This window comes from Molothrus aeneus, chromosome 19, assembly GCF_037042795.1.
Source record: "Molothrus aeneus isolate 106 chromosome 19, BPBGC_Maene_1.0, whole genome shotgun sequence".
NCBI classification, from domain to species: Eukaryota; Metazoa; Chordata; class Aves; order Passeriformes; family Icteridae; genus Molothrus; species Molothrus aeneus.
In genome coordinates this window covers 5412973-5428681 of record NC_089664.1, presented here as the reverse complement: position 1 = coordinate 5428681, position 15709 = coordinate 5412973, and the positions used below count along the sequence as shown (strand labels likewise).

The following is a 15709-nucleotide window of genomic DNA, read 5'->3' as shown; positions in this document are numbered from 1 at the left end:
CACTGCCTGTTCTACAGCCAGGATGGTTGGGAACAGGCACCAGCCCTTCAGCTCCTGGTTGTCTCCACTTGACACAGCAGACCCTCAGCTGATGGAGCCACAGAACACACCTCAAACCCCAATGAAGGGAAAACTGCTGGACTCAGCTGCTGGGGAGAGGCTACACCTCAATATCCACTCAAATGCCCATTCCCATCCCCACAGATAGGGGAAGAAATTGCAGCTGTTGTCATGAAACCCAAAGACAGGAGAAGCTGCACCCTTGGCTAGGACAGACAGAGAGGTGGCAGCAAGAGTGAGAGAATGCAGACTTACTCCTTACCATCGACCCCTTGACTCCTGGTGGGCCTGGGGGTCCCACTGGGCCACGGTCACCCTAGGAGAGAGACACAGGGAGAGTGATCTAGAGCAATGAAACAACTAAAAAAATCCACAAATTCATGTCTATGCCATCCGCTTTCTACCAGAAATGCTTCCAGTATTGCTCTCTTTCCATCCATCCCATCAGAGTAATGGAAGAATTGCAGGAATTAATCCTCCACATCCCAAGAGAGGGGACTTTACTGTTGCCATCAAAAGCACCAAAGTATGAAGGAAACAGGCACATCACTTTCAATTCCAAACAGTGCTAGGGCTGAACCCAAGGAAATCTCCAGCCCTGCCCACCCAAGGCATGACATGCCTGTTCTGCAGTACCACAATCCCTGCACGTGCTGGCATTTTCAGAGCCATGGATTAGAAATCTGCTGTCACAAGACCCTGCTGAGAGCAGGGAATCCAGCTGGAAAAAACCAGAGATGCTGCCTGGTGCTTGCAGAGGAGACTGTGGGTGCTTTGGAGGAACTCCCTGTCCTCTGGCTCATACTGAGACCACAGTGCCAGCAACAACAACCTGGAGGTCTGATTTATGAGGGGCTCAGGGCTGGATGACTCCCCAGCCCACCTCAAAGATAGGATCCCTTCTAAAACAAGCAGTTAAAGAACTTGATGTACCAAAACATCACATTGCAAAAGTCTTCTTTATCCCCTCATGCAGACCATCTCACTTTCCTTGAACACGTCCTTGACCCAAAAGTAGGAGACAAGAGGGTCAAGCCCCACCAGCACCACCACAACCTGCTGATGTGAGGATGACACAAAGGTGTGGCTTTAGCAGGGGGACATCAACAGCTCCTTCAGGAGACAGTGGCAGTTCCCACACAATTACCTGTAGTCTCCCTGCAGCCCCAGGGGTGCACTGGGAATTAGGTGTGTTAGGTTTGTATGCTCAGGGGGATGAGGAAGGAGGATTTAGCAAACGCTGCCAATTAGTTTACGCCCAAAATCTGACCTACCTTCCAACAGCAAAAAGTGTAAGGGGAAATATTTTCTGGGCTCTAAGGAGCTTATTAAAAACAAACCCCAGAGTTTGTGTTGTCACCAGCTGGCCCTTGCAAACCAATGTACGGATTTTTTTCTCCCTGAATGGATGGATTTTATTAAGTGTGTATTAACTGTATTGTTCTCTTTGATAATCTTTGGATTCTACTGGCTTCAGTCTTAACTTTTGCAGCTCTCAGGATGGAGATTGCTGACTCAGCTATGTCTAATGAAAGCATATTTCCCACTTCATTTAGCTCATAAGAGCGTAGTAAGCTGTAGGATACTATGCCAACTGGAGGCCTGGTTGAGGTTTTGATTTGATGATAGCTATTTCTGTCATCCCTAAATTTGTCCTGGTAGAGAAGCCTGATGGAAACCCCAGCTGTGCTGAGGATCTCCAAGGGCAGATTTTCAAAGGACAGCCTGGGTTTGCCTTGACATTGATGTAACATCATCACATTACAGAGCTGATCTGGAACCCGAGGAGACTTCATGTGGTCAAGGCTTTGGCATGGAAAGCACAGGGACAAATTTGAACTTAATGGAATGGAGGAAAAGATCTTCCCACATCTCCTGCACAGCAAACACCTTATTCTTCATTCAATTCAGGGCTGCAGCTGCCAATGAGACAGCTCACTCAGGCACCAATTTTCTGTGTAACCACCCTGGACACATCACTCTTTATTCTCTAAAACACAGCCCACATCATGTCACTCTTTTTAGTTCTTGTGAGCCTTGACAGCTTGGACTGAGACTGACTCTGCTACTGCCCCACTGGGGCCCACAGGACAGAAAGGCCTTTCCAAAGGCTGCTGTGGACAGACAATAAAATGGATCTGCAACAAACACAGTATAACTGTCACAGAGTCTTTACATCATTACCCAGAGGACAGGGCTTGAAGCAATAAAAGTGAGAAAGAGAGCACTGATGTGTGGAATGCATCGTTTTATGCTCCTCGCTATCTTTACGGCCGCACTGTGAATAATTAAAGCACCAATGAAAACCAGCAGCGTGCGAGTGAGGTACAATGAGTGACACAGATGATTTGTCTTTGGGAGCTGCCTCTGAATGAAAGTTTACACTCTAATAGAAAACAAATTAACGTCCTTTTAGGTTTTTATGTGAAATAAAGCCCTTTTTATTCCCCTGGAAGAGGTTTGTGTCTGTAGTGTACACAAGAGGGCACCAGCCCTGAGTGTGCCCAAAGCAATCAGGGCAGCCAGATGGGATGGTCCTCACCAGATAAAAAGGGAAATATTTGGACCAGCTCAGATGGGTGGCTGCACTCTTGTACACCTGAGAAATTGCTCAGACCTTCTGTTCAATGCAGGCTCAGCTCTGGTCCTGCATGGCCCCCTGGCAATCCAGAGGACTGCTCAGCAGAAATCTGTAACCTCAATCCCATGGACTCCTCCCATGACCAGCAATACAGGGCTGATGGATCTCTCATTCCTATAAAAACCAGAGCTGACTATTAAATACAAATTCCCTGGCATATTATGAATGGGGAAAGTTAATTTTTCAAAGAATATTTGACAGTATCTCCCTGGAGGGCAGCGCATGTTAATTCCTGAATGAGAAGTGGATGATTTTGGCCTGGTCCTAGTCTAGCTCAGAAACCCTGGACGTGCCTCATTCCCAGCTGGGTGTGGCACTCACATCACAACTTAAATCTCCACAACCCTTCTCCCACCCCAGCCTTCCTATCCTGCAAAAATTACAACAAAGATTTCATTGCAAGCAATATTACCTTTTCTCCTGCTATTCCAGGCTCCCCCACCGGACCAATGAAACCCATGAGACCCTGAGGAAAGAGAAGAGCACAGCTAATTTTCAGTTTTTATTTGCTGAGAAAGTAAACAGTTCCTTTGGTCCACCTTGCTGGTTGCAATAGCACAGCATCCCTCATCTAATGCTCAGTAATTCCTACTGGCTACCAGAGCGGATGGAGTTGCTCCCGGCCATGGGAATGTCTAACTCCACAGCTGGTTCTGCTTTAGGGGCCAGCTGGAACAGCAGCACCAGGATCTGCAAGAACCACAACACACAGAGCAGTGGATGAGTGAAGGAAGGAAGGCTGAGTCCATAGCGTGGCTTTGTTCCGTGAGCTTTCCCCAAAACAGCTTCCCCAGGAGCTCCTGGGTTGCACAGAGACAGAGACCCACCATCATTTTAGCAGCTGGACTGGGTAGGCTTCTTCTGGGTTAATCCAAGCTGCCTCAGCCCTTTGTGCAGACTAATTTTGCCCTGGATAGTGTTGTGTTGGTGGGATGCCAGTAGGAAATAAAGGTTCCTGCAGCCAGAGAGGCCAGCAGGGCAGTGGATCTCGCACACCACTCAGAAACCATCTTGGAACAAACCTCCGGTCTAAGCTCAGGGTTTAACAATGTTCGGGATAACGAAGAGGCAAACAGAGCTGCTTTTAATTAGGAAGATGGAAACAGATGCAATCTCAAGAGAAGATTCCTGAGAATTAAGAAAAAGCAACCTCCCTACCAGCTCCAGTGGTTTCTGGCTCTGGAGATGCAAGGGGCTGTCCCCTCTGCCACTGCAGGCACTCGTCTCCTCTGTGCCATGATGGAAATACCAATTAGCCATGGGATGACAGCTACAAACAGAAAAGCTCCACACATCCTGTAGGGGTGTCACCAGCCTTTCTGAAGTGGTCTTTGCTTAAAAATGGCATTTGTGTCTGAAGCTGAGGCAGTCCTGGAGCACAAGGTTGTCATCGTGGCCAGGCTGCACTGACCAGACACCCGTGGCAAGCAGAGCTGGACTCAGCACAGATTGCCCAGTGCAGGAATCAGCTGGAGAGCAGAAAACTCTGCAACATCTGCCTATGCAAGGTTGCCACTGGGTGGCATTGCTGAAGGCTGCTGGATCAATTGTCCTTTCAGTAAGACACAAGAGCGGGTACGCAACTGCATCCAGTTCCTGAATTTTTCCAATAGCCCAAGGCCACGAAGAAGGCAAATGTTATGGCAGAGAATGGCAAAGCAATGAGATGCAACAGGGAAATGCATTGCTAGGCAAAAATAGACAACAAAGGAAGAAGGAATATGTCTCTTGTTCATTTCCAATTTCTTGGAAAACCACAAAACTCTTTCTCTCTCTCCTGGGAATATGGTCTTTAAGAAATTTCTGGTTCCTTAGGGCAGTCCCTGCAGAAGAGGGATCCCTGCTCTGCAGAAAGTGTTGGTCCCATTCAGAGCAAGACTGTTTCAAACTCCCTTCCAAGGGGTGCTGCATGTCCAAGCTCAGGCTTGAAGGCCAATCTTCAGACCCACTGTCCATGCCAGCATCCACCCTAAAAAGCCTCTCAGGAATCTGGTTCCTGAAGCCAGGTGTTCTGGAGATGCTTCTCAGGCTGGTGCTTTGCAGAGGGGTTTGCAGGGATCTGGGCACACCAAGAGCCCCCAACACCCTCCTGACACCACCCCTTACTGTCACAGATGTGCTCCTTGTTATGGCAGCTTGGGGAGAAACCTGCTGGCATGGCCAACACTGGTCCTGCTGCACAGATGGGATGGAAGGAGAGCATAGCCAACATCTCAGCCCAAACCCAGTGAGAATTCTGCCTGTGCTGGTGCACTGTAGGACTGCACAGGGGAAGATGTCACTGCTCCCCACGTGAGAGGAGCATCCCATGGTTGTGAACGTGGGATGCAGAGCTGGGACCTTGTAGCTTCCAGCACAGTAGCTCTGCAGTGTTTGCAGCCAGCACTGTCTGCTCTGGGCTAAATTAACCGACATTGCTGTGTCTGCAAGCAGACACAAATTGAGATAGATATGTCTATGCCAAATAAATCTCAGTAACTTATCAGGAGTATAAGAAAAAAGCAGGGGAAGATTGGGTAATGATGCTCTTCACTGGCCAAAATGGGATAGACACTAAAGGCGAGGAGATTTAGGTCTTAAGACAGAAAGATTTAGGTTTTAAGAACCAAAAGAGCTGCCAATGGCAAATATTTAATCAAAACAGACACAAATTGTGGTCATTACACTAAAATGGCTGTGGCACAACATATTTTTCTCAGGTTCCCAGGGTTGAAAAGAGGGCCTGCACCAAGCAGGGCTCTGGGCAGTGTGTGTAATGATGCACGTGAAGTCCCAGCAGCAGTGGCTGCCCGGATAAAGGCCCACACTATACAGGAAAGAATGTAAAACATTTATATTAGACAGGAGTTCAGCATGTCGCTCGTGATTCAGTCTGCTGTACTCCCCAGCCAAGGGCATGGCGGAAAAGGGATGGAGATTGTTAAAAAGTTGCTGGGGGCTTGTGGAGGGGAGGGGTGGGGGCAAGGAAAGGAGGGGGGACTGGTGGGTTGTAATTCCTAACTCCTGTCTTGCTTTCCCCATTTATTGTCCAGCCCTGTCATAATTAAGCCCCCCCTCTTGGCTCCACCAACAGAGAGCAAGTCAGCACTGAAGGCTTGCATAAATCAGAGCCCATTTGGGAGGGAGAAGCAGCCCAGCATGAGCAGGGTCTCCCAGGGACGGGCCCGCTGGTGGCTCCCAGCGGGAACTGATGGCGGCCTCTGTGTTTGACTGGTTCACCAGAACTCAAAACAAAACAAACCAGGCACAAAGGGAAGGGACGGGAGGGAGTAAATGTACAATCCTCCCATTCAGATGAAAGAAAGGGAAAGTAAAACAGTAAATATCGCGGTTTATAGACAGGAGGACGCTCTGACCCGCAAAGAACGGCCATGTGGTTTAACCCTCTGTGCACCGGGCTCAGCCCAGCCCTCGTGCTGGGTTGGGTTTCCACCATCCTGGGAGTGAGGGAAGGGAAGGTGGAGAGGTGCTGTCGAAACACCACAGTGCCTGAAAATCCCTGACTGAGATGCCTGGAGGTCAGAGACGCCCTGGAGGAGAAGGTGAAGGGCTGGAAAGGAGCAGTGCTGACATGTGGGAAACACCAGGGCAGTTCCTGTTCCGTTCTTGGTGACCCTCTTGACCTTGGCCAAGACAACCAGGACGTCCCCACCTGCAAACCTGACATCATAGCCCCTCTCCTTTGGAAGGGGAAAGACATGAAGGAGATGGTGCTGGTGTCCTTTGACAAATGATCTTAGAATGCTCATATTGAGACAAAATACTTTGACCTTAAAGGAGAAGAGAAGGGCCTTGGCTGCCCTTCCCAGCACAGAGTGATGGGTACATGGCTGACCTTGACACAGCCCTGTGAGTGAGCAGGGCTGTCACTTCTTGTCCAGGGGAAGGGACTCAAACAGCTGCTCCTGCTGTGACAGCACCTCCCAATCCCATTGAGGATATGAGGCAATTGGAGCCTCTTTCAGCTGGCACAACTCTTCACTGGCATTTTCTAGTGCCAAGCAGGGGCTCCCTGGGATGGCAGCACCTTCCTGCCTGCTGCAGGGTGCTGCTTCTCCCACAGCGCTCTCTGACCTTCAGCATGGACATTTTGGTGACATTCTCCTGCTGTGCACTCCCCAGCTCGGGGACAGGAAGGCTGGTGGCTTCCCTGGCCAGAGGCCTCGTATTCCTCTTCATATCCTTCTGACTCCATCTCCAGGCAAGGAAGGGTTAACCCACACATTTCCAGGGTACTGGGGCGCCTGGCAGCTGGAATCCTTCCAGCACAGGGAGACAACAAGCATCTCATGAATGATCTTCCCCAGTCTGTGTCCTTGCAATGGAAAAACAACGCATCAGGGGCTGCCCTGTGCCTTAAAACCTCATTTTTCAAGGAGAGCTCAAGTATCACCGAAAACCTCACAGAAACTCCCATGTTTTCCTAAACAGATGTCCCTAAGAAAGGGGAGAAATCTCCAATGAGATGGATGGCTGGTCTCTTCTCATGCTGTTATGCTGAGATTTTCTACTCAGAGAGAAACCATTTGTCAGGCAGAGCAGCAGGACTGAGAAGTGTGATGTTTTCCACCCTTACTGTGGAATAGAAAACATCAGGGTCTCCACAAGAGAAAAGAGGGTGAGGTTATGGTGTCTTCAGTGCCAAGGGCTCTGCAAAAATCCAACCCAGCCCCAGCACCAACTGCTGAAGTTAAAGTGGAGGGAGGAAGGAAACCCCAACGCTCCAGCATCGTTCAATGGAGATGTGAGGGGAGAGGAGGTTATTTCTCATTACTCTGGTGAGACATTTTCGTTCTAATTACTTGACTGGTTCAGAAATGGAAATTTTCTGGGTGATATTTCTAGACAGAGACTAATTGCCTAAGAATAACACAGGCAGCTTTCCTACCACTGTGCTGGTTTCAGTGTCAGCAGAGGCCAGCTGTGTTTTCTTTTCGATGAACAGTGCCTACAGTTCTCATCCAAGGTCAGTCCTGAGGGAAGTTAAAGAATAATAATCCTAATGATGCTTTGCCCTTCAAGGACAATGTCTGGTTAAGGATCTCAAAGCACTTCTAAATATTCATTTTTAACAGTGTCCACAGGTGCCGCTTCAGAACAGGAGGCCCTGGGCTAAGCTCTGCTCAGGGCTGTCTCACACCTTCCACAGAAGGGGAAACTGAGGCACAAAGCACTGGAATGTGTTGCCTGAGATTGTGCAGAATCTGATAAAGCTGCAAGTAGAACTCAGATGTGGGGAACTTTGCTCCTTCAGTAGTTGCTCTTCAAGGAGCAAATTAACAACCATAACACAGAAATGGCTCTAATTTCCAAAGAGAAGTAACCACCTCTGATAGATGCAGAGGCTGGTATCAGGCTGCTGGTACTGAAAAGGATCCACCTTGACTTTTGTAGACTTGCTTGGTCAGAAACCCTTGGAAGAAGTGACCTGAAGAAGAGCCAGAGAGGCTGACAAGCTAAACCAAACCAAGCTGACCATCCAGCAGGGAAAGTGTTGGGAAGGACAGCAGTGGTGGGAAGCAGCACCCACAGTGCCAGGGCTAGCTGCCACAGCCACTTTGGTGTGGTCATGCAGGAACACACAGAATTTGTTGGAGGCTCTGTGGCTTCACTTTCAGGGTTGTTGGTGGACAAGTTTGTTGGTTTCAATGACAGAGATGTGGGAACAATGGTTGCTTTTTCCTTGATGCCTGTGGTTCCCCCAAAGCCTACAGGGATCGTGCATGTCCTGGGTTATGCCAGCAGAATGTTCTCCATGGAATTACAACAAAATGCAGCTCAGTGTCTCTCTTCCCCAGGGTCTGGTTTCTTCAGATGCTATCTCCTCTACTCTCCAGGGCAAGTGAAAGCAACATAGCACCCAAAGCAGAGAATCCTGTCCATAAAACCTGGAACCTGGAGCACCAGGGCTGCTTTGAGGGCAGCTTTGAGGTGGCCAGAAGTCCCTGGCCACTGCCCTCTGCCGGCCCTCTGGGCACCCAGGACACGTTGTACAGAGGAGATCATCAAGGAGACAAGGGAAATGAGGAATTTACCTGCTCACCAACTTTCCCTGGTCGGCCACGGTTTCCTGGCTCACCCTGCAGGACAAGGAGACAAGGGCACATGGGTTACTGGGCACTGCCAGCCAGACCCTGGGCACAGCCTGGCTCTTTGCACACCCATTATTTGGGCTGCAAAGTGTGAATTGGAGAAAATCTGTGAGAAACAACATCTTACAAAACCAACTGTGACTTGGAGGAAGAAAGAACTTTCTTACTTATCCAAAGTAAGAATACTACATGGAGCAAACATTTGCTGTTCTGGAGTGAAATGCCCCAAAAGCTGGTCCTGCTGTAGTAAAATAACTTTCAGAGAATCACAGTGAAACATAAGATATCTATGGTATAGGCCCAGCCTAGTCCTTGTTACTTTATCCCAAAGTTTTACAAAGCATAAGAAGAAAAGACAACCCAAATATTCCCAGGCAATGCTGTCCCCTGATTCTGTTGTTGTAAAACCTCAGACAGGCACACTCTACAGTCACATGGAGCCTCCACGGGAAAACCACAGCAAGAACCTATGTGAGATAAATCCCAGTGCAGGAAGAAGGAGTTCAGAGCATGAAGATGATGAGGGGTGAAGGAGAAAGCAGAAGGAGAAGGCAGTCAGAGTGCCCTGCATGGGCCAGCCAGGCTCACCAGTAACCAGCAGTGTCTCCAGGACAGCAGCTGTATTTTCTCAGTAGGCAGATACTCCAGATGTGCTGCCAGAGCACATTTTTGCTATTTACTGTTTGAAGAGGTTGTTTTTGTTGGGTTTTCTCTTTCCTTTCGAATGTGGGTTTGTGGAGTGCATTGCCCTGGGATGGCTCCTGCTGATAATTAGGCAGCAAAGATAGGAATGATGTGCATTGTTTTAGAACAAAACCATGGAGAAGCAATGGAAAATGAAGTGATGATGGAGGGAGAAGTTGGTTAATATCAAAAGAGGAACACATTTGTTTATAATAGCTTAAAAAATGCACCATCATTCTTTTTGAAGAAAGAAGCAGAAGCTAAGACCCCAAAATTCTGAGAAAAAGAGGAACCCTCAGTCCTCTTGCTCTCTCTGGAATGAATGCTTGGGAGAGTGGTAAAGGTGAGAAAAGACATTTCCCTCTTCCTTTCCTCCCTTCTACCCACTGCTTTCCTGATCAGGAACAAACTCTTTTCTTACCTTTGGACCATTGGGACCAGGTGTTCCTGGAAATCCCTTCCGACCAGACCGACCCTGAAATACATGGAAAAACCATAAACATCAAAAGCTTGCAGCTGCTTTGCTCACAGGTGCTGCTTACATGCTTGTAAAATAAAAGATAAAGATAAAACATTCATTTTCTGGTCCACCTATTACCAATTTTTGGGATACTTTACTATCCTGAGGTGACAATTATGTACAGACCCATTACAAAATCCTGAGCTGGCAAGCTCACAGATATGATAATGTTCTTTTTGTTTCTTCTAACTGTGTTTCTGTGATACATCACAGAGGTCAAAAGGACTCTCTCTGACTATCCAGTCTTTTTTTTTTTCTTTTTCCTCTACTCATTGAAAAATACTATAAATCAAGGAAGAAACACAAGGGCTGGTTATGGAGATGGTGTCCAATCAACGTCATTTATCTTGAGGATGAACTGTTTAAACATTAGAGGGTTTTTCAAGGTTTGAGACTCCAGGAAAGTCATAAACTCAACACCCTGTGCAAGGCACTTCCTGGACTTTCAGCCATCCTGGATCAAGCAATCAATCAAGCCCTGGACAAGACAATAATTCATAGCAGGGCAGATTAACTTCCCAAACCAGGAGGGTGGAAGCTTTTTGAGAATTTAACTACAATCCCATTGCAAGGTCATCAGAGCTGGTAATAACTGAGTGAATAAATGAATGGAACCTACCTCTGGACCAGGGACTCCTGGCGGTCCTAAGGGGCCTTCATCTCCCTGAGGTGAAAAGAAATTAAAATAAAAGGCAAAGAAGTGACAAAATTTGGACTCACCATGCAGCAAGAATGAAATGCCTGCAGTATGAGCAGCAGTTAAACACAGGCTGTGTGTTCAGCTGTCACATTTTAACAGCTGAGTCCTTTTCTATCTTAGAGCAGCCTCTGAGGTTTCTCAGGGAAAAAAGATCTCAAGTCAAGCCCTGCCAGTAAAAGCCATCCAAAACCTGACCAAGGGAACACCAGTTGATTTGGTCTATGATGAGCTGGATTTGGCCACTGGGGTACCCCGGACATGCTGCCATAACTCTGCTTCATTTGATTTGGCAGGGATGTGAATGCTATAGAGTTCTCTTTTTCTCTCTTCCCCCCAAAAAAGCATGCTCCAAAATTTCCCACAGAACCACTTGGCAACTGTATGAACGTTTCCCTTTTGCTTTCAGCTGGGACTACACATGCTGCAGAATGGAGCTATCACAAAATCTCACACAGCATTTGGACTCGCTCCTCTCCCTTGGCTCCACACCAATTTCTAATGTGATAGGATCAGATCTACAGTTTCTAAGAGACCTTCAATTAAGCTTCACAAAAATTATCTCAAGTGTCTAAACCCAACTGCCAAGAGAAGAATTAAAAGCGCCCTTGGCAGCCCCAGCCTGGCTGCTCTCATTTTGGTGGGCAGCCCTGGTAATGAAGGGGCACTGGCAGGCTGAGGGTGGGACTGGGGGTCAGGAACCCAGCTCCAAGGGCACAGACAAGCCACCCACAATACGCCCCATTTCCAGAGGGATCTAATTCAATTCAGAGCCCTGACCCAGTGCCCTGGGTGAGCACAGTGGTGAGAGCACAGTGCTGTGCTCTGCTGCACACTCTGAGCCCTGCAGCACAGCTCACACCAAACTCCATGTCCATGTCTTTGGGCTCACTTTTACACTCACTAACTAGAGCAAATTGAAGGCAGCTTGGTCACGCCTGCCTGAACCTGGAATGCAGGGCTTCGATTCCCTTTGTATTTTGGCTGGAATATTTTTTTTTCCCCCCCTATTTCACTGCAAATAAATGAGCTAATTTGCATTAATCCCATTTAGAGAACAAGCAGAAGAGTTCCCAGAAAAAGTTAAGAATTATTAGTGCTATTAAAACGAGCTCCTGCCCATGCATGTGCTCAGTATTATTTACACAATGTCTCGTGACTCTGGACAAACAGCTTACACTGGCCTGAGTGAGAGGAAATTACACCAATGTCACTGGAGTTACAACAGGATAAACAGGCAACCCAGACATTCTCTGCTGCTCCCATCATGTACAATTAAATCAGTGACAATTGTTCCCTTCCTAATGACTGCAAGGGGAATGATGCTTCAGGTTCTGAGGTGAAGCAGTGAGGGAAAGCTCTCAGGTGCTGGGCAAATGAATTTCTGCAGAGCAGCAATTCCCATTTCCTCCTCTTTTTACAGAGGGATGTTTCTCCGTGTGAGAGAGCGGAGTCTGCAGGTCTCATGGTTGAAAAGGAACACACTTAAAAGGAGCAGAAAGCAGATGCCAGGCCAGGGCATGTCTGTGCAAGGGGATGCGCAGGGAAAAGGGCTCTAACACCCATCTGGGGGTGGGGAACAGGCTTTAAAAGCAAAGCCAAGGCAGAATTTAGGGTCAGCAGATGCCAGCAGTGGCTGGAGGCAGAGATCACAGGCCTTGGAGAGCACACAGCTCAGAGGAAGCTCCTCTTCTGCAGGTCTCTGATCACTCAGTATAAGCATCTGCTTCCAAATTGAGAGGGACCAGAGCATTTTAAACCCCAAACACTATTTCACCATGCATTAATTTAGAAAATTCAGCATTGTTCTTTAAATCAAACCTCTTTTGAGCTGAGGACACTCACCTCTTGTCCAGGCAGTCCTCTCGGCCCAGGTAAACCTCGTGCTCCTGGCTTTCCCTGAGAAAGAGCCAAAGGAAAAGATACTCAGAAAATAGAAACATAAGCTCAGAAGGGCAATTAAAATGAGAAAGTCTCTTTCACAGCCATGGGACATTATCCAATGTCAATTTTGTTACAGAAAAAAAAATCTGAAGAAAAGAAAACGCTGCACTTGGAGGCACCTCAAGCCAAACAGACCAAGCTGAGATGCTGGCCAGGACAATCTTTAGGAATCTCCTGGGCTTTCTCTCTTCCCCCCTTCCCACTACTTTGTTTTCCCTGGCTGCTTCCAACCCCACACAGAGCTGCAGTCTCTGCTCCACTCACCTTCAGACCTTCAGGACCGTTTTCTCCTGGTGGGCCAATGTCACCTGGGAAGCCCTGGAGGAAATGAGGAACAGTCAGGGTGGAATTCTGCAGGCAGTGTCAGCCTCTGTGAGAGGTTGAGTTAGAAGCCAAGGGACAAGGTGTGTTACATGCTGGCAGTGTCCATGTGGGGGCCACCACAGCTTTGGGAGGGAATGGGACACAAAGGAGCAGCACCATCAGTTTGATGGAAGAGCAGCCTTTCCCTAATTCCCTTTAGGTCCATCCTCTTACAAGATTTATTGCAGAGAGGGCCTCCCTGTCATCACACAGCTAAAAGCAGCGATTTGGGTTTTAATTAATCTTTCTGAGCCAGCTCATAACCTCTGTGCTCCCAGAAAGGAGCTGCAGCCTCGGCGACAAAGGGAAGCAGGCGAGGAATTAGGAAAGGTGCTGACACCCTCATTAGCTGCCGTCAGCCTGGCAAGGCTCCTTCCCACCCAGCCACCCACCCATCGAGCAGGAAACAAAGGAATCCCTGCTTATTTCCAATAGCAACAAAGAGGAACGATTGCTAAGTGGCAGCACTCAGCTGAGAGCCCTTCCAGACCCTGTGAAATACCAGAACGCTGATGAGGGGAAAACAGACATCAGTTGTGCTGGAAGGGGCTCTCCAGCATCTTACAGACCTTGTCTGGTCACTTAGGAAGGGGAAAAATGCTGGTGTGCTGGTGGAAGCTCATCCTGCTTCTAAGGTATCACTGTGACCTTTTTTTCGTAAGGGAAATAAGAGGATTTTCTACTTTAAATGGTGTTTTGAGGGGGAAGAACTGAAAAAAAACTCCTTCATTTTATCTATGAAAAAAAGGGGAAGGAAAAAACAGGATTTCATCTACATAAGATGTAGAACGGGTCATGAACCCATCTTGATTCTTCCTACCCCATCACCGCTGATGTGCCCTCATATCCCAGCAAGAAGTGAAGGCTGAGGCTGGGAGGATGTGAGAAGGAGGTGGTGGGACATACCTCAGGGCCAGGTGGTCCTGGAAACCCAACTGGTCCTTTGTCACCGACTTTTCCCTGCAGAAATTGGAAAAACATGGGGAAAAGTGAGCTGGCTGCTGGCTGTCAGGTTTCCTGTTTGGAACAGCCAAGCTGTCTTTCCAGCTGGGCACAGAACCTTAGAAAGGGAGGTGAGGGAGCAGAGGGTGCTTGGTTACTTACCAGGGGGCCTGCCTTCCCTCGTGCCCCAGGGACCCCAGGCAAACCCTGGCTGCCCTGAGAGAGACACATTTTTTTATTTTTTTCAGAACACAATGAGGCATCAAGAAAAAAAAAAAAAAAAAAAAAAAATTCCCCAGGCTCCAGCTTTGCTGCAGAATGAGGAGCATCTCCTAAAGGCTGAGCTCAGCCCTGCATGGAGCTGGGGCAGCTGCACTAATGTCAGGGAGATGTTCCTGAGGACAGCCCTGAATTTAGCCCCAGAGAACACAAACTGCTGCAGTTGGCTGTGGCTCAGAGCCACGCAGGCTCCAGCACAGGGCTATGTGCAACATTTGTCAGCCACAGGCAGTATCACATTAAATCACAGGGGAGAAGTCATTTGATCAGAAGTTATACAGAGCATTAAGTGGTTCCCTGGGTCAGGGTTTAAGTTGCTGCACTGGGCAGACAAAATCTCCTGAGTCTGCAGCTTCTGGACCACACACATTCACACACATCCCCATCAATCCCATCACTTCCAACCTCTGCTAGGAGACATAGTTCCTACAAAAAAACCCTGCAGAACTGCTTTTACTATGGTAACTATAAAATCCATATTCTGACATGGATTTTAGAAAGGCACAGCATACCCCAAATGGGAACAATCCAAGCAGGGGAACCTGACAGCAGGAGGCAGCTAATTCCAGCTCCTAGTGGAGGAACTGAGATAACTGGTGGCCACTGCTATGTGAGGGGAGAAGAACAAAGGAGAAAAGAAAAACAATTACCTTGTCTCCTTGGAAGCCAATATCTCCTGGAACACCTGCTCTTCCCTGATCACCCTGGGTACACATCACCAGAGAGTTAAAACAGGCAACAGCAACAGCCAAAATGCCCAGGTTGGCGCTCAGGAGGTGCAAAGGGCTCAACAGCAGCTGCACTCAGAACTGAGCTGCTGGCAAGCTGCAGATCACATTGAACACAGCAACAACCCTGAACAAAGTGTGGATTTCCCAGCTTGATTCTAAGGTGAGGAAGGAAACTGCAGGAGAGCAAAACCCAGGAATTCCCCCCAGCATTGTGTATCTATAGGAGCTGCAAGAAGAGAGAGCACATTCCTCTGGCTAACAGGCACCATGGCGGTGGTGAAGTGTTAAATTCAGCTGAACAGAAGAGTTCAGTTTTCAATGAATGAACCTTTTCTCTCACAAGGCTCTATAGAAAAGCAAACAATCCTCAGGGTTTCTGTGAGCATATCCTAGTCCTGACATCAAACATCAATCCTCTTTCATAAGAAAACAAGAGCAACCTCTGGTAATGCTTTAGTAGTACCTCACTGCCAGTCTCTGAGCTGAGATTCCCTGGGAGGGGTCAGCTGGTATTCACTGGGATGGGGAGCCCATCACTGACAGTATTTCCTCACCAAGCTGTCTGTCTGTCTGTCCCTCGTTGGACCAACATAACAGATTCTGACTCCCTGGGTGGAAGCCAAATATCCCTGAAGGTTTTCCAAGGAGCAGTGGGCTACCTTGCATTGGCTCTCAGCACTGCTGTGAGCAGCTCTGGACCAAATCACCTCCTGATGCCCCTTCCAGCCTCACGTGTTTAGTGATTTACTTAAACAA

The 15709-nt window shown here is 48.1% G+C and overlaps 1 protein-coding gene across 1 annotated transcript in view; it reads right to left on the bottom strand.

Annotated features, from left to right (window-relative positions):
- COL27A1 (collagen type XXVII alpha 1 chain) overlaps nucleotides 1–15709 on the bottom strand; it is a 144937-nt gene that overhangs the window by 57076 nt on the left and 72152 nt on the right. Inside the window, exons 17-26 of the mRNA XM_066562636.1 lie at nucleotides 14873–14926; nucleotides 14106–14159; nucleotides 13908–13961; nucleotides 12903–12956; nucleotides 12540–12593; nucleotides 10617–10661; nucleotides 9899–9952; nucleotides 8737–8781; nucleotides 3114–3167; nucleotides 323–376 (exon numbers count right to left, since the gene is read on the bottom strand). Coding sequence (XP_066418733.1) covers nucleotides 323–376; nucleotides 3114–3167; nucleotides 8737–8781; nucleotides 9899–9952; nucleotides 10617–10661; nucleotides 12540–12593; nucleotides 12903–12956; nucleotides 13908–13961; nucleotides 14106–14159; nucleotides 14873–14926 — 522 coding nt within the window. The remainder of the gene's footprint in view (nucleotides 1–322; nucleotides 377–3113; nucleotides 3168–8736; nucleotides 8782–9898; nucleotides 9953–10616; nucleotides 10662–12539; nucleotides 12594–12902; nucleotides 12957–13907; nucleotides 13962–14105; nucleotides 14160–14872; nucleotides 14927–15709) is intronic.